This window comes from Vombatus ursinus, unplaced genomic scaffold (assembly GCF_900497805.2).
Source record: "Vombatus ursinus unplaced genomic scaffold, bare-nosed wombat genome assembly UNPS02014818.1, whole genome shotgun sequence".
Classification (NCBI taxonomy): domain Eukaryota; kingdom Metazoa; phylum Chordata; class Mammalia; order Diprotodontia; family Vombatidae; genus Vombatus; species Vombatus ursinus.
Window position 1 is genome coordinate 26,588,257 of NW_020954596.1, and position 18,817 is coordinate 26,607,073.

The 18,817-nt window shown below is 39.5% G+C and overlaps 1 protein-coding gene across 1 annotated transcript in view; it reads right to left on the reverse strand.

Moving 5' to 3' along the window:
• Window positions 1-15,591, reverse strand: part of FAM184B (family with sequence similarity 184 member B) — a 119,983-nt gene extending 104,392 nt beyond the window's left edge. Inside the window, exon 1 of the mRNA XM_027836517.1 lies at window positions 15,445-15,591. Coding sequence (XP_027692318.1) covers window positions 15,445-15,591 — 147 coding nt within the window. The remainder of the gene's footprint in view (window positions 1-15,444) is intronic.
• Between the last annotated feature and the right edge of the window lie 3,226 nt (window positions 15,592-18,817).

Consider the following 18,817-nt stretch of genomic DNA (forward strand, 5'->3'; position numbering starts at 1 on the left):
CTAGTCTCTCTGTTGATATCCTTTATTCCACTTCTATGTAATCCCCTTAGCAATGTGTTGCAGCCTGCTCAGGCCTAACATATGCCTCTCCATTGTCCGTTTAAGGCCCTCGGGTCTTTGGCATCTGTGGTATTCTGTGACCTGCAGCTACACAGTATCCCTGGAAAAATGTTAGCTGTCTACTGATGCCCCTCCCCATCACTACATGACCAGCTCATTTTCTCTTTCTATCCTATAATTCACTTGATGACATTTTTTTTTTAGGCAATTGGGGTTAAGTGACTTGCCCAGGGTCACACAGCTAGTAAGTGTCAAGTGTTTGTTCTGAGGCCAGATTTGAACTTAGGTCCTCCTGACTCCAAGGCTGGAGCTCTATTCACTGTGCCACCTAGTTACCCCCTACCCCAATGATATTTTCTACTCTTGTTCTTCAAAGTTTCTCAAGTTACATGTTGCAGCTCCCTCACATCCACCATGCACCTCTCCACTGCCCTCTGTGGGATGCTGATTTTCGGTTCTTCAGAGATTGTATTCCATGTCTCACAACCATTATAAAGATTGTTCTTTTTCTGGGTAAAGCTTGAAGTTTTTAAAGAAGCCCAGAAAAAAAAAGAGAGTATATCCACACTCCTGTCTATTTTCCTGCCTGTACTGATTATACATAATGTGTTCATTCAAACGATTTAGCTAAAGTAATCAAAAGGAAAAACGTTGGAAATTTAGCTAAATGAACCATCATGCCCAATGCTGGGTCCAGTCAATTACTGAACACAACTCATAGCACAGGACATATCATCAGTTGATTTTAGGCCTATCATGTCAGAATTAATGTAAAATAGGTGTTTGTTTATAAATCCTTACATTACTTGTTTTACTTTAAATATTTTTGTATCAATAGTTATAATAATAAGCAATAATAATAATATGAAGGTTCTGCCACTCCCAAAAGCCTGAGAACCAGTGGAAAAGATAATTCCTAACATCTCTTCTATCTCTAACATCCAACATTAGGTGTAGGGTTATGGATTTTGGTTTGGTTTTTTTGCCCCCCCTCCTACCAATAACCATTATGGATAACTAGGTAAAAGGAAAAATTTGAAGTAACAAGAATACAAAAGTATTAATAATTGAGGATCTAACAATGATACAAATATCTGTGAACTTAATTTAAATACTAAATCCCAAGTACTGAGGAAATTCATATTAGGCAGATCTCAGATTTGGACTCATATCTAATGATCCCAAGGTTTAGTGTATGTTGTGTTAACAAATTTAAAAAAAATAATTTCATGGTTCTAACAAGATTACAAAGGCATTTACCAATAAAACAGTGAAATTTAAAAAAATATTCATTCTTCCAAGTAAAAATATAAGGTCCTGAAACAATCCTCTGAAATACTGACTTATTTAAGTTAAAAAAATTAAAACCATCATGAAGCATCTTACAAGATAAGCTCTTGTGTCCTGTTACTAAATATGTACTGATATATAAGTAAGTTGCTCCTAATATGTTAGATTTCAAATGAAAAGAATCAGAAAATATAAGATTTCTTTAAAATCAAAAATTATTTAATACCATTCATAGTATGGACTTAAAAATAATTTTAAAATATATTTATTGTAAGAGGTCTGCCAAAGTTCTGTTTAAATTGAAAGATTGCCGAACTGTGAAGTGGTTCAATCACTGGGAGTAAAAAATGGCTTGGTATTTTTTAAGTCACTAAAATAGTCATATCCTTTGACCTAGGGAATCCTCTGGGACCGTATATCAAAGATATTACTGGTATCAAGAAAAGAACGAAATTCACAAAAGATGTTCATTTGTTGTTACAAATAATCTAGAAGCAAAATGTGTGCCCCATAACTGGAGAATGGCTAAACAAATAATGGTATATGGATGTAGCCATAAGATCTTAGTTTTAGACTTCAAAAAAGACCTCAGGCATCATTTAATCCAACCTCCTCATTTAGAAACTGATGCCCTGAAATTACTCAATCACATTCACACAACTGGTAAAAACCTGAGTATCCCAAATCCTGTGGTTTCTTTTTTTTTTTTTCTAACTGCCCCATGCCATACTCCTTACCATTATGGGATCATAGATTTGGACCTAGAAGGCATGTTTGAGGCTATAACTGTAATCCTCTCATTTTATAGATGAGGCAATTGAGGCACAGAGAAGTTAAGTGAATTGTCCAGAGTCAAACAGCTAATAAATATTAAAGATGAGATTTAAAACCCAGGTCTTCCTGACCGCAAGTACCCTTCACTATACCATGCTGCCTCTCATATATTACTGTGGTATCAGCTATGACTAATATGAAGAATTCTGAGAAACATGGGAAGATGTGTAGAAAGTGAATAGTAACAAAATCAGAGTCAAAATAACAATGAATGTGACAATAAAATACTAGTCTAATGCAAATGTCAATGTTAGTACCATACTACCAATAGTTAAAGGATACAACCCTTGTTTCTAGTTTGGGGATGTAGTTTATTAGGGGGTCTTTGTGTGTTTGTTGTAATGCATCTGCTGTATCCAAACAAAATGTCAGTCAATTTTAATATTAAACAGTAATAATAATGTGAATGTTCTGCCACCACCAAAAGTCTGAGGACCAGTGGAGAAGATAATTCATAAAACATCTCTCCTATCTCTAACATCCAATGTTAGATACAGAGTTACGTTTTGTTTCATTTTTCTCATCCTCTGCTGACTATTTTCTCTAGGGGCAACTTGTCAATGAACCACAAGGGCATTCAGTAATGCTGACCCATCACTTGGATTGCCAAGGCAGACTAGACCAGAAGGGGCTCAGTAAAGGCAATGAGTTAATGACTAGCTTTTCCTTTCATGAGGCCTGCAATCCACACCCAACAAAATCCACAATTTTGTTATAATCCCCTCTTTCATATTTATTTGGGTTTTATCATCAGATAATTTAATAGATTTCCTTGTGACAAACAGGCTCTGCTCCAAAGAGCTCAAAGGGCAGGAATATCAAGTTTGGATGGAGGTTTGTTGGCAGCAAGGAGCAGAGAAGCTTTGTTAAATGAATGTTGAAAATATTCCTAGCTCTTGCCTGCCTGCCCTACCAATTTCTCCCTTAAAAGAAAACTGACCCATTTCCCCCAAGTTTTAAAGTTTACTTACTTGGTCCTCATCTTACATAAAAGGTGCATTGTATTTCTTGATAAGCATTTTAGTGGAATTTGCCATTTCTTTGTCTCTCAGAAAACTTTATTTGTGATAGACTAGAATAGTCCTGAAGACATGCAAATGTTGGCCAGTTCCCCATCAGTCACAATAGTGGTAAAAAGATTAGAATTGCAAGCTCTTTTCCATTTTCTTGGAATCAGAACCAGACCTAAGTAAAATTGTTAAGCAGGATAAATCTGTTTTTGAATCTTTAGTCTTCATTTATCCCATCTCTTTAGGCGCTTGATTCTCACCTCTTTCCATTAAACTTACCTTCTTTTTTCCCAACCTCATAACATGCCTATAGTCATCATCAATAACCATTTATTGAATGTCTCTGTACAGGGCACTGTGCATAGAGAGAGTCTCCTAATCAAGCTGGAGACACAGAAAACATACAGGAAACGTAAGTAACAATAGGAGAGTATTTCCACATCCTTCACACTAAGGTGTGACTGATAAAGGCATGAAGTTTGGATCCTAGGAATATGTGCATTTTTTAAAACTTCAGTACAAAAGTTGAAAAGGGATTTTTGTGAGATCTTCTTGTGCTTAGGTTGTGGGTGAAATTGTATTAGCTCTGAACATTGCAGAACCTCCTCAAGGAAATCCCAAATCATTCCAGAAAATTTGACCCAACTCTCCTTAGAGCAAAAACCAGTAGACAATGCCTATTGTCCCAGCAGAACTTTCCATCAGTACATATGGACAGATACTGCCAATGGACAATCAGCTGGGACCAGAATTTAAGAGAATGAGGAGAGGAAGCTAAATTGCTTTTTAGTTTTTAGTTGTTGCTTTTTTTAACAACCTCAACTTTCTCTCTGAAACAAAACCCTACCCTTTTAATAGCAATACTCTTCTAATGACACTGTATGGCTATGAGTCACAAAGGACTAATTTCTGTGCTAATGAAGTTGAGGATCACCCAGATGACAATGGAGAAGTACATGATGGGCGTGACAGACTGCAATACATTGGTGTTATTGTTCAGTCACATCCGACACTTCATGACTCTTTGGACCAACTGTCCATGGGGTTTTCTTGGCAAGGATACTGGAGTTTGCCATTTCCTTTTCTAGTTTTATGCTGGTAGAGGTTAAGTGACTTGCCCAGGGTCACACAGCTAGTAAGTGTCTGAGGTCATATTTGAACTACGGTTTTTCTGACTTCAGGTCCAATGCTCTTATCCACTACACCACCTAACTGCTCCCTATAATACATTAGTAACAAGGAATTCCCCAGGAGAAATTGATAAAGGAGGTCATCAATGAATGGTATGACTGGGAAAAATAGATGGGCTGGTAAGAAAGATATAACCAATGAACAGTCAATATACTCCACTCAGTCATGAAATATGAAAAGAACCTGAGGAAGACCCAGAGCAAATTGGGAGGGACAAGACAGGGTTGAGGAAGGGACCCCCTATCATATTAGAGGACATGGATGAGAATCACAGGGTTAGGCTCTTCATCTTTAGTGGGAATACCCACATCAATGGAATCACAGATTCCTTAGAGTATTAGAAGGATGCAAGTTGGTTAAAAAACTAAAGCATTAAATTATGTTTTGATGGTGGAATTTCTGGCATCAGCTAGTCCTCTAGATGTAAGGGAGGGGAAGTAAAATACTCTGGGGGGCATCAGGGATTATGTCTTCCTTAAAATGGGATCAACCACAGTTTAGACCCTCCTTAATAAATTGTTACTTCAGAAGTTAAGTGGGCAAGTTACTACTCCTAGAGATCCAGTGTCAGATGCAGGAAAGTTTTTTGGTTTCACCTCTAAAGGTTTAGATTAAATTAGATGATATTGCTGCCTCTGGAAACCATCAGCCTGATGGCCCAGCGACAGAAATTGAATTAGCTGAAGGCAAGAAGAAATTGCTCATGTGTTCTTCAGTCCTAACGATTCAGTGAATTTGAGAGGGTATTATTCACTTGCCACCCAAGGGCAACTTGGGAGCCTTTTCTGGATAATTCCTCTTTCTCAAGAGTCTAGCAAGGGTATTAAAAGGCATTTCAAAGAGCTTATTTCACAACAACTTTTGCAAAGGGGAGAATAAGAACAGTCAGCTATCATCATGATGTCCACCACAGTTTAGACGAAATGACACCATTGTTTCAGCAATATGTTTTGTTCTAGATGAAATGTTCCAGTGTTAGGAGTTAGGGGAGAAACCAAAATACCAATAAGGCATAAGCCATATGAAATGGTAGGTTTTGTGATTAACTAGGTTCTATGCATGTGTATGGCTAACATGGGTCATAGTAGAATGGTTGGAGTCTCTTAGACTTTATCCAACACTCTCCTCTAAGCCTGGTGTTGTGGAAAGAACTGTCAGGAGCCTGAATTCACCTCCTAGCACTGATCCTTCCTATTCATGTGAACTTGGGCAAATCAAATCAACTTTCTCTGGGCCTGAGTTTCCTCCTCAGTAAAACTGGAACACAAATCACAAGGTTGTTAGGCAAATGCCTTGGAAAACTTAAAAAGTGCTATTTAAATTTAAATGTACACTTTTAAATTCTTTTTAGAAGAGTCTGCTTTGGGAAAGGGCTGTGAAATGTTTCCCCAGGTATTAAGGGAACTTTCAAGAATTTTATCATAAGACATGATGTCTGCAAGAATTTCCCATATTTGCTCTATCACATTCACTATTAAGGGGTCCTTTGATACAAGAAGGTGGAGCTGGCAGTGTCTGAGTCAGGTATTAAAGCAGGAAGGAATGGTAGATCAAAACCCTTGTTTCCCAGCAATGACCAATAATAAGGTACATATGCAGATGTTTTAGAGTTTAAAAAGCACTCCTTAAAATAACCCTGGAATATAGAGAATATAGTCCTGGTATACAGGCAGGAAAGCTAAGCTGTAGGGATCTTGAATGACTTACAGTCAGGCAGACAGTAAATATCATCAGAGCCAGGACTCTAACCTACATCTTCTAGATATAAAGATATATCAAATCTTTTCCCCTCTTCTGTGATGACTCTTTAACATATATTGATCAAGGAAAAGAGAAGTCATCAAGTCAACACTTTTTGATTACTAGACCTTCTTCCTTCCAAATACATTTCCCTTCCCAATTGATGGAGAATATTTTAGATAATCTCCCTTTTGGACACATTTCCCCTCCCAAGATTGGTCATTTCCCCCCCTTCACTCCTTCTCAAACGATCTAAATGTGTTGGGATTAGAATTTTATTTTATTTTATTTATTTTTTAAATACATTTATTATATCTCCTTTTCACTTCCCTCTCCCACTTGAAAATTTAAAAAAAAACCCTCATAACAAATATTCATATTCCAGGATAACAATTTTCATATTGGCCATATCCAAAAATCAATGTCTCATTCTGAATTTTAAATCCATCACTTAACCAGTAGGAGATAGGAAGCAGGATTCATCTTCAATCTCCTGGACTCACATCATTGCAATGATCAGAATTCTAAAGTGTTTCCAAGTTGTTTTTCTTTATAATGTTGTTGTAATTGTATAAATCACTCTCCTAGTTCTGCTTTACTTCATTCTGCATCAGTTCAAAGATCGCCTTCAAAACTTTCTTGGAAACTGTTTCATTATTTCTCATGGGGCTATAATATTCCATTATACTTATCTACCTTAATCTGTTTAGTTATTCCCCCTTAGTTTCCAGTTTTTTTGCTAATATAAAAAAAACTGCTATAAGGGTCCTTTTCTTCTGTCTTTAATCTCTTTGGAGGTGTAGGTCTAGCAGTGGCATTTCTAGGTTAAAAGGTATGGATGAGTAGTTTAGGAACTTTTAAGGTCTAGGTACAATTCGATTTCCATAATGGCTGGAGCAATGGAATTGCAAATTTAGGAGCAGCATGAATGTGGTGTCCATGTCTGCAGCAATTCTTTATCAGAAAAGTCCATCATAGGCATCTGAAAATGATAAGCATCTAGCAGGCCCTCAACTAACATGTGTTAATTACTCGGTTTCCCTACAATAGACACCTTAATATTTGAAAAAATCATTTCATATCATATTGTCTTGTGAAAAGCCATGCTTAATCTATGAGTTGTATCATTAAACTAATAATTTTTATATGATAGAAACTGGTTTAAACAGAACTGTGCTCTTTAACATTGAGAATTCTGAAATAGACTTGCATAAAATGCTTAAACATATGTAGCCAAGCATGTTCCTGCAGGCATGACAGTATTTTTAGTGAAGTAGAAATAGTAAGCGCAATAAAAACCTCCACACCCACATGCCATAAAAACACAGTGCTCAAATGTCAGCTGTCTGCCTAGCATTTCAGTTGCTGCAGGCACTCATTACTGCTGCCTCATCACAATTCGCTGACGTTCCCAATCAGAGACACGTGGCAAGGCTTTCCACTCCCCAGAGGATCTCCCCACTCATTGGGCACATTTGTGAGTCATTTAAAACAACAGCAACAGTAACAAAGCATGAATGGTGCCCAATTGCTGCTCAAAATTACTCGTGCCTGTTAGAATTGATATATTTTGTCCTTAACATATATAGAGAGGACTTTGCTATGCCTGGGGCATACACTCTGAGTTTTTCTAGTGTAAGGAATGGATTTGCACTGTACTCTTTCACCAAGTTCTTATTGTGACTCCTTCCAAAGTGGTTGGTAAGAGAAGTAATCTGTGACCCCCAGACCTCTACCCAAGTTCTAGCCCTGAATTTGTCCCTTACTCTCTGGTTAGGTGGTTGGGTTAGATGATTTCTTACAATAAGAGAATCTGAAATTCTGGAAAGGAATCTAAGAATAAAATATCCTTGGCCTGCTTTAACCACTAAAACCAATTAATAAACATTTATTAAGCTTTTACTATGTACCAAACACTGTGCAATCACAGACCCTTAATGGTTAACATACATGCTTCAATTTACAAATTTAATTTTGATAGTTTCTCATTTCATAATTACTAGGAATAAGAAATAAGATCCTAGTTACATAGCACTTTACAAAAATTTTTACACAGAAAGGAAGAAAATAACCATTAATCAAGTACCTACTGTGTGCTGGGCACTCTGCTAAGTGCTGAGATTCAAAGAAAGGCAAACAAACAAAAAACCAATTTCTGTTTTCAAAATATTCATTACAGTGAGTCAGTCAACTAGCATTTATTAAAAGTTTACTATGTGCCACGTACTGTGCTGAGCAGTGGGAATAGTTACTGAGAATACAAAGAAAGGCAAAAAAGAAAAATTCTGATGAGGGAAACAATATCCAAACAACCATGTACCAACTAGATCTATACAGAACAAATTGGGGGCAATCTCTGAGGGTAAGGAGGACTGTGAAAGGCTTCTTGCAAAAGGTGGGACTTTAGTGGAAACTTGAAGGAAACCATTGAAACTAGTAGGTGGAAATGAGGAGGGAGGACATTTCAGGCATGGGGAACAGGCTTTGAAAGAGCATGGAGAAGAGAGACAGCGTCTTATTTAGGAAGGAGCAAGGAGGGCAGGGTCGCTGGGTCAAAAAATACAAGGGAAGACTGGAAAGGCTAGAAGAGGTTTATATTGTTGCTGTATTCCATTTTTGTCTCTTTGCCCTGAATGTTGAATCCCAAATTTTTATAAGCCAGATAAATTACTCTCGTCTGGTTGATTAAACTGAACTTCTCTTTGCCCACCCCTGTTGAACATGACGTCTCGGACCATCTCTTCTGATCAACTAAAATAATTCTTTGTTGCTTTAGCCAATACTAGATGCGTAGATTTCAGTTATAATAAGATCTTAAAGCTTCATAAGTCCTGAGCTGTAGGGATGGTTAGAGTGAGGCAAGGCATAGCAGCAGAGGGACTGGGGCTGTACCATAACCTTTTCTACAAAGCCCACAATGAAGAAGTACTTTTACAGGCAGCTAGGTGGCGCAGTGGATAGAGCTCTGGCCTTAGAGTCAGGAGGACCTGAGTTCAAATCCAGCCTCAGACACTTTATACTTACTAGCAGTGTGACCCTGGGCAAGTCACTTAACCCCCATTGCCTCACCAAAAAGCAAAACAAACAACAAAAAAAGTACTTTCCCTTCCTCTTCAATAACAAGATGTTCAATGATGTGCACACTACCTAGTAGACAAAGGGATGAACCTGTAGTTTTGCCATTTTTATTACCATTGTTCCTTTCTAACCAAATGACCTTACCATCTGCCCTACTGCATTGCCTTCTTAACTACTGGGCCTTAACATCTGCCCTATAGCTGCATCCTCCTATACATGCCATCTTTCCCTCTATTACAGTATAAGTTCCTTGAAAGTAAGGACTGTATTATTTTTCTTTTATGTCTAAGCTTTAGGTAGTGCATGGAAATGAGTAAGTGCTTTAAAAAACGCTTTTTCATTAATTCTCACCAAGACAAACTCCATAGTTTCCACTATAAAACTTCATAAAACTCCAAGAACTAGGCTTGTTAGAACTGAATTCTTTCTGTCCCTAAGGCCTTCAGAGTCACAAAACTGCTACGAACCTCAGTTTTCTCATCTTTCAAATAAGCATAAGAATGCCTGCTCTTTAAATGTGAAATTGCTTCTAAAAGCATTTTACAAATGTTTTAAGGTGCTCCTAAGGCATTATTAACTGACTTGAGAGCATCACTGGCTCTTGATTCCATGTTTCCCACCTGCATTTGCTGCTCTGGTTCTACCCTTTCTACTTCCTTCTAGAAAGATGGAGATGTAAACAAGATGAACCTGAGGGGTTGTACCATTACTTTTGGCACTTTATTTTTAGGCTTGTAGATTTAGCACTTGAATCTTTTCCTTTCTTCCTAGGGACTTTGTCTGGAGCGGATGATTGGAAATGCAGTAGATATGACCTGATGCAACTAAGCTTCAAGAAGAGACATCATGAGTTATTTGAGTAAATAGAATATTTTTTCACTATTTCTTTCTTTAGCATAAAAATAACTTTCTTAAAACATGTAAGCAGAAGAACATTAACTCTAGACCAACCATTCTATAGAGCAGTTTTGAACTGTGGTAAAAAATGTAACTAAAATGTTCATTCTCTTTGACCAAAAGACCTCCTAAGCATATACCCCAAGGAGGCATAAAGGTCCCATATACACTCAAATATTCACAGCAGTACTTTTTTGCCATAGCAAAGAACTGGCAACAAAGTAGATGCCCATCAACTAGGCAATGGTTAAGCAAATTATGGTACATGAATGTAATGCACCAATTAACACACCATATCAGACAAGCATGGGAAAGCTTGTATTGAACTGATGCAGAGTGAAGTAAGCGGAACCAGGTAAACAATACTGTAAAGAGGAAGGTGAAAGAAATGAAACCCAATACTGTATAACTATAACAATAACCAAGCTTTCTCAGCCCTAGAGAAGAGAAACCTATTTCCCTCCCTATTTTGCAGAAATGGAAGACTGTGAGTGTATAATATTGAATTTCCTGTCAGACTTGATTTATGTGTTGGTTAGTTTTGCTGAACAGCAATTTTTCCTTTCTTTTTTATTCTTCATTACAAGGAGTGGCTCCCTGTGTAAGGAAGGAGAGGATATATTTGAAAATGAAGGTGATGCTTAAAAAACATATAAAAGACTTTCAATAAAAGTTTTTAAAAATAATCTTAAAGACTATTACATTTTTAAAGGCTTTATAGCAAACTTTTAATAATACCTTGGTACAACTAACTGTATTGTCAATCTTTCATTTCATTTCCCTTAATCTACTCCATCCCAAATTTCCTTCAGCATTCTTTTCTGTAACTTACCTGGTTTCTCTTAAATTAGAGTAAAAAAAAAAAACCACCCCCATTCTTTTTTGATATGTCTATGGTTCCACAGCTTCAGGCTACTTTAGTATCAAAAACCCTTGTTCTCACAACAACTAGCTGAAAATTATGAAGCAAGAATCCTCTGACTGCCACCAGCTTTCTTATTCAGTTAATAGCACCTAAATTCCCAGTCTCTCATCATCTCATTCAACCTCTGTGGAGGATTTAGGAAAAGAATAATAGAGCATATCCTCTCCTACAACCATCTCTCAAAGCAATTTCTACCTTCTTCTCCACCCACTGCAGCGCACACACACACACACACACACAAAGGAGAAAAATTACTTAATTGCATGGTGCTGCTGGGTTGTGTAAAAGTCCTTCCATTGCTTTTCCCTACCTCTAATCAGCAATTTCCCTACCAGTTTTCCCTTTGGAAAGAAGACTGAAAAGCACCCACTGTATACATTTTAAATTTCTTTGGCTAGATTGGAGATGTGGTTAGTGTACTATACTAATCCTAAAATTGTTGTTCCCTGGTCACTTTAACAACCAAAAACTTTTACACTATCCTCTGATACAGCGTTAGGATTTATAAAACTAGTTCATACCACAAAGCAGGGAAATGGTTTTTCCAGAAAAAGAAATCATTTAAGGAACCAGTTAAACAGAAAACTTGAGTTGTCTTAAAATAGAGATACAAAGAGTCACCACAGAGTACTTCTCCCCTCCCCCTTAGAAAAGTCAGTTCAAGGCACTTGTTCCTGACTTCACTGGTCTGGGATCAGAGCCAGAGTATGGTGATGTCACAAGAAACCTGAGAAGTTTGGGTGAGGAGGAATGGGAAAAGAAAGAAATGGGAGAGGCTGAATGTATTAGAAGAAATTAAGCCAGTTACACTGGAAGAAGCTATCCTAGGGTTATGGGGAAGTCTGGAGACATTCATTCTATCCCAACATAAACCTGGAACACAAGAAGCTCATTGTGGGTATGCCTTCTGCTCATCAATAAAACTGCAAAAGAGTGAGGATCTGGTGGGGGGGGGAATAAATAGCAGCACATGGAGGGGTTCTATCCTCCATTTCTCCCTGGGAATACACAATTACAGTATAACAATGGGAAATTCTCTATGATGTTTCTGACTTGCATATCTCCTAACTTCCTCTGTGGCTATGGTGTCAAAGCTTTGTCAGATTCCAAACGTCCTCTCCTCCATCAATGGCCCAACAATAAAAATTGAGACTATTCTGGGAATCTTGTTGATTTTTTGTCAGGGCCCAGGATTGCTCTAAATCAGCATTACCTTATCTCCAAACATATTAGAGAATAGCAACTGCTTAGGAGATCACCTGTATTTCACAGGGTCCTAGGATTTAGAGCTGGAAGGAATCTTAGAGATTTTCATTTTACACATGAAGAAACTGAGACCCTGAGATGTGAATTGACTTGATCAAGGTCACACAAGGTCCATTGTTTGGAACGGTGGCTGACACTCGGTAGGTGCTTAATAAATGTTTGATGTCTGACTGATAAGTAGTAAGCAATAGAAGCAGTATTATAACCTATATCCTATAATTCAAAATCCAGCATTTCTTCCATTATACTATGTTTCAGAATCACCAACCTAAAAGGTTCTGAAACCAGAGGTATTTTCTTAAATAAAAATGTGAACTTTTGATATATTAGAAAATTTAGTCAATTTTTATGACTTTGCATAATAAAATTCATTAGAAATATATTTTCATTGGAACACGCCTGGGTCAGTTGATCGTTTCAAACTGCCATGTTTACACATAACAAAACATAGAGTAATAGCTAATGAGTAGAGGTGGTTCTTGGTAAACTGACTAGCACCAAAATAATTTACAATTTAGCCAAAATAATATTATTTTACATTAATATAGTGCTCTAAAGCACTCCTCACCTCTGAACTGTTGCAGTAGCCTCCTAATTGATCTCTCTGCCTCAAGTCTCAACTCACTTTAATTTACTCTCCATACTGCCAGCAAAGTGACTTTTCTAAAATGCAGATCTGATCATGTCACCACCCCCACCCTCACCCCTCACTCAGTATCAAATATAATCTCCTCTGTTTGGAATTTAAAGCTCTTCACTATCTTGTACCATCCTCCTTTCCCAGCCATAACGTACTCTGCAGCCCAGCCAAAGTTGCTTTTTTGCCACACCAGGCAATATGCTATTACCTGTCTTTGTGTAACATTGCAGAAAGAGGTTGGGTTGCCCCCATACCTAGGATGCATTCATTCCCTCATCAAGTCCTCCTTTGGTCCTTAGTTTCCTTCCAGACCCAGCTCAAGTGTCCATTTCTGAATGAAACCTTTGGGTTAAAGGTACCTTCCTTTTCAAGGTTACTATATATCTATTTTGTATATACTCATTCATGTCATGTACATATTGTTTTCCCTGATAGAATGTAAGCTCTTTGAGGGCAGGAATTCACTTTTGTCTTTGTGTTTTCAGTGAGCAGTACAGTCCCCGATATATATATATATATATATATATATATACATATATATATATATATATATATACATATATATATATATATATACACTAGGAGCTTAACAAATGCTTCTCTATTAAGACATAACTAAATTAACATGAATAGAGTCATAATTAGCTAAAATATGCTTGGAGCAAATTCAGGTGGGGGCATAGTACCATGGAGTGAGCAGGCAGCAGGAAAGAGAGTTCATTTTTGTGGTGCAGTTGTTCTGAGAGGAGTATGGTCCATCATCCCCCAGAAGGCCTTGGTAATGCAGGGGAAGGTAGTCTAGGAAAGAGGCACACAGTGATGAGAAATATGAGGCCCATGAGGAAAGAGGCAGAGATGGAAGGACGCTGGGATTGGAGTCAGAAGACCAGGAGCTGAGTTCTGGCTCTGCAACCCACTGCCTGTGTGACCTACAAGCAACATGTAGGTGTTGGTTTTCTCACATGTAAAATGAATAGATTACACTAGATTGTTCTAAGGTCTCCAAATCCACAGTCCTACTAAGGTGGGTTGCCTCAGTAAGGGACCCCTGGAGGAAACCTGTTAGTCAATGCTAGTTATAGCTATGGTTTGAAGGAAGGAAACAAGTGTTTATTAAGCACCTACTATAAGCCAGGCACTGTGCTAAGTGATTAACAAATATTTCATTCAATTCCTGGGAGGCATGTGCTATTATTATCCTCATTATACAGTTGAGGAAATTGAGGCAAACAGTGGTCAAGTGACTTTCCCAAGTTCACACAACTAGTAAGTGTCAGGCCCGATTTTAACAGTTCTTCCTTACTTCATGTCCAGTGCTCTATTCACCACACCAGCATGAATTAAAGTGCTATGGACTTTTTATTCAAAAGAAGGGGAATGACTAGATGTTTTTTCAATTTTCCTAATGTAAGGCAATGCAAAATTTCTTGCCCGTTGAGAGGAATTTAGTTTAGTTATCAAGAAGGATTTTCTGACAATGAAGGTTCTAAATCACTGGAATGGATAACCTAAGACAGATGTGACTTTTTTTTTTTTTTAGAATCACAGTATTCAGTGCAGGAAAGACATAGAGATCAACTAGTTCTAGTTCAACTCACTCATTTTACAGATAAGGAAACAGATGCAGAAGGGATAAGTGACTTCACCTTGGTGACACAAGCTGTAAGTAGTAGAACCTGAATATTAAGCAATAGAACCTGAATGTGAACCCCAAGTCCTCTGAAGTCAAATCCAGACCAAGTTCCAAATCTGGAGGTGCTCTGGTGATGGCCCTGGCATGAAGTCTGAGAAATAGCCTAGGTGACCTCTCAAGGTCTTTTCTAATCCCATGAATTATAGGTTATTAGTTACACTGGGCCTTTCCACATTTATGTTCACACAGAATATACTTGTAAAAGGAGTGTGTAATCCTATTGGCCTAGGTTTAATGTCTTGCCTAGCAAATTTTTAGCATTGGACAAATGACAATAAATATTTGCTGGATGGATGAAATATTTAACAATCCACAACTCAATTAAGTCCACAATATTCCAGGCACGACTAGAGCTGGCAAGGGAGACTGTGGGGAAGGTGTAAAGTAATACATTAAAACAAACAAAAACTAAAACCCAATGCCAGGTAGATCCTTATGTTACTGGAAATACCCCTGCAAATACAATAATGTGTCAAAGATACATGGTAGCAGTTTCATTTTGAAGGAACCCATTTCTACCTGCTGTTTTCATTATAGTAGGACAGATGCTTACTGCTCTTAATTGTGAGGTACCAAAGGGTGGAGAGCACAGTCCACTAAACCCCGTTGGCTGCCTTTTAGAGCAGGTATTTCATTGAAACAAAGTTTCTGTGCCCTAGTTTCACCTTGTTCGCTTAGTCTGGAGAAGGGCTAGAACTCGGTCCGGGCTGCCCGAGTGGCCCCGGGCTTTCCACAGCCAGCCTGAGAGCCGCGGCGAGGGAACCCCGGCTCGGATCCTGCGCTAGGATCCGGCCGGGTTCCGACCGCGCGCCTAGCTTACCTTGGTGAGCTGGGCGATCTTCTTACACATTTTCACGTGGATCTCCTGACTGTACTCCTCTCTCGAACCGCCGCCGCTGCGATGAGCTATTTTGGAGCCATTGCATGCCCCGGGCTGGTGAATCTTGCTGTTCAGTGCAGAAGCCATCAGGTTTAGGGGTTGCTTTAATTCTTAAGACCACCGCAATATGAGGATGCTCGAGGACGCGAGTGTGTGTAAATTTTAAGAGGATAGATACTCTACTTCAGTACTACCCCTATCAGCACCAAGGTCCCTTCTCCCCTGCTCCAGGCAATACTAATGGACAGGAGCCCCCCAAGCAGCCTTCTCTTTTCTCCTCTCTAGCGCCTCTGCAGATAACCCGACCTTTCGGCTAAAAAGCCCAAGCCAGGAGAAAGCGAACATGTGCAAACCGCTTTTTCTCCTCCAGTGTGTGCGTGTTTCTCTCCTCCAATCGCTGAACTTCCGTTACGAGCAGCTGCAGGGAGCTGGGTATTCTGGGCTCCAGGGGAAAGCTGTTGAGCCTCGGGAGGCTGGGACCTTCCCAGACTTGTATGTGGAGTTAATGATTTTAGGCAGTCTCTCCCCCGTGGCGCGTAATTGAGGCACTGGATGAATAGGACCATATGAAGGCAGAGTCCCCCGCGGGGACGCGGTTTCCTCTCCTTAACCTTCCTGGGCTCCAACACTTTGGGGAAGGACCAGTATTCCCAGCAAAATTAGCAGGGCAGTCTCTCCCCGCGGCCTCGAGGGTTCCGCGCTCTGGTGTCTGAGTATGAGAGGCTTCCACCCCCGGGAGCCTTCTGCATAAAGTGCTAAAAACGGCCCACGGTCCGCAGTCTATACACCTGGGGGTCTGCGCTAGCAAGGGTCACCTCAACCGAGACAAGAGGGAGACGGGAAGGATTGTAGAGAGGAAACCGGGCGTCCCCAGCGAGCGATCGAGCAAGCGAAGGGCGTGCTAAGCAAAAGGTGTAATACATAGCGTATGCGGCAGCAACTGCATGTGGCCTGAGGGAATGAGAGAGGTGGGAGATCCTTTGCCACCAATCAGGGCCAGGGAGTGACCGCCTTAGGCGAGGGCCAGCTGCAGAATTGGTGAAATGATCAGAGGGGAGCCTCGAGAGGGAAGACTAGGAAGAAAAGCGAGAGGCTTTAAAGAGAGATGCAGTGGGGTGAGAAGGGAAACATGACACGCAGGAATATCCATCTGCTTTTCCACGCCTATGTTGGAGAAAAGCTCACCTGGGCTGGGGTTGGGAGAGTTTCCCTTCAGCAATAAGCTGTACATGGCGGCGGGGCAGAGAAGAGGTGTCAGTTTTGAAGCAGGCTGGGTAGGGGAAGAGAGAAAGCTCCGAGATCAAAGAACAAAGAGAGGGAGGAGGACTGAGGAAAGAATAAAGAGGGAGATAGAGGCAAGGAACTGGGTATATAGGGACTTCTAGGTGGCGCAGTGGATAGAGTGGCGGCCTGGAGTCTGGAAGACCCATCCTCCTGAGTTCAAATTTGGCCTCAGACACGTACTAGCTGTGTGTCTCTGGACAAGTCACTTAACTCCGCCTCGATTCCTCATCTGTAAAATGAGCTGGAGGAAATGGCAGACCACTCTAATGTCTTTGCCAAGAAAAGCCCAAATGGGGTCACGAAAGAGTCAGATACAACTGAACAACAAAATGGACCATTGTATGAAGGAATAGGCTTGGAGCCAGTTCTTAGAATCCTGGAGTTAGATTTAGACAAAGATTACTTAGTTCAGCCCTTCATTTGACCGAGAAGAAAACTGAGACCCGTAAGGGGACCTTCGGGGCCCAAAGTCTGATTTCTTTTCAAGTTCTCTTTTCACTAATCTAAATTACTACTTTGGGATGTGGGGAGATTACAGGGAAAGGGGAAACGGTCTAATTTTTAATGCAGATCTCTCTGTGGTTTCAGGTGACTGATACTAGAGGAAATAACAACAGATACCTCATCAATTTTTAATAAAGTATAAATAACAAGGTCACCAATAATAAAATGTGCCTGGTTAATATTTAATCTTACATACTGTCCTATAGAAATTGCTTTTCTGAATTTACTATTTCTCAATTACTTTATTGGATTAAACATTATTGTGCAGCCCCTTCTATCACTCAAAATACCAATATTGTGCAATTTCTATCTCTATCATTTAGATGAGTCATGTTTTTCTAAATAATAACACAGGGTAAAATTCCTTTAGGGCAGGGAGTGTTTTTGTTTGTTTGTTTGTTTTGCCTTTGTATCCCCCAGTGCTCTGCAAACATTTTTTGGCGTGATCTGAGAGTTCATGGATATATTGGCAGAAATACGAAAAATGGTTAAGATTTAGTGTCTGGCCTCAAGAATTTTAAAGTCTAATAGAAATGATAAGACAGGTGTATAAATTGGACTACAAGTGCCTAAGAAATGTCTAAATAATGAAGTACCATTTGTGTGTGTGAGAGTGGTTTGAGGGATTTTTTGGGTCAAGGCTTGTGATTTCAAACCAGATAAGGAAACTCCCTCTACCAATGTACTGTAATTTATAGCTTTAAAAAGTTTCTGAGAGTGTAAGTGACTTGGCTGTAATCACATTTGCCATCATGTGTCAGAAGCCAGAACTTCCATTGAAATCCTTCTGATTGAATGAAGGAAATATCTATTAAAGGGCACCATTAAGAGTAGAAAGTTAACAAAACACCATAGAAGGACTGCTGTTGTTCAGTCATGTCTGACTCTTCATGACCCCACTTGGGCTTTTCTTGGCAAAGACACTAGAGTGGCTTGCCATTTCCTTCTCCAGCTCATTTTACAGAGAACCTGCTTCTGGGATAGTTTTGATGTGATAGAAATGCCTTGGAGAGTCTCCGTATTCTATAACTGCTTCCAGTCTGCTAACCACCTAGCAGACAGTAGGCTCTTTTGATTGACTGCAGTTGGGAACCAGAACTGGGGCCACTTTCAAAAAGCCTTCGTCAGCCTCAGCCTCTTTCTCCCTCTTGGTGGACTTCCCCTCCTTGGTTTGACTCTGATAAGAGTCTGGTGAGCTACAGTGCTGTAAGGGGAGAGGCCTCAGGCCCTCCCTCTCCAAGGCCAGATGTAGCCCTTGAATTTAGTTCTTTGCCTGCTTCTGTATATGTTCTTTTGCTTTAGAGGAAGGAGATTAACCTGGACGATGTAACCCTGTGAGTTTCAGAAGAGTAAGCCATTAGGTAATATATAGTCCATGACAGATTTTGCAGTCAGTCCAGCATTGACAGCATAGGCAACCCAGCAGTTGCTAAGATGGAGACTTGTCTGATCACAGATGCCACATTGGGACCTGAATTTGGTTCAACCAGAGCTATGCAGAAACTGTGCTGAATCTGAAACCCAT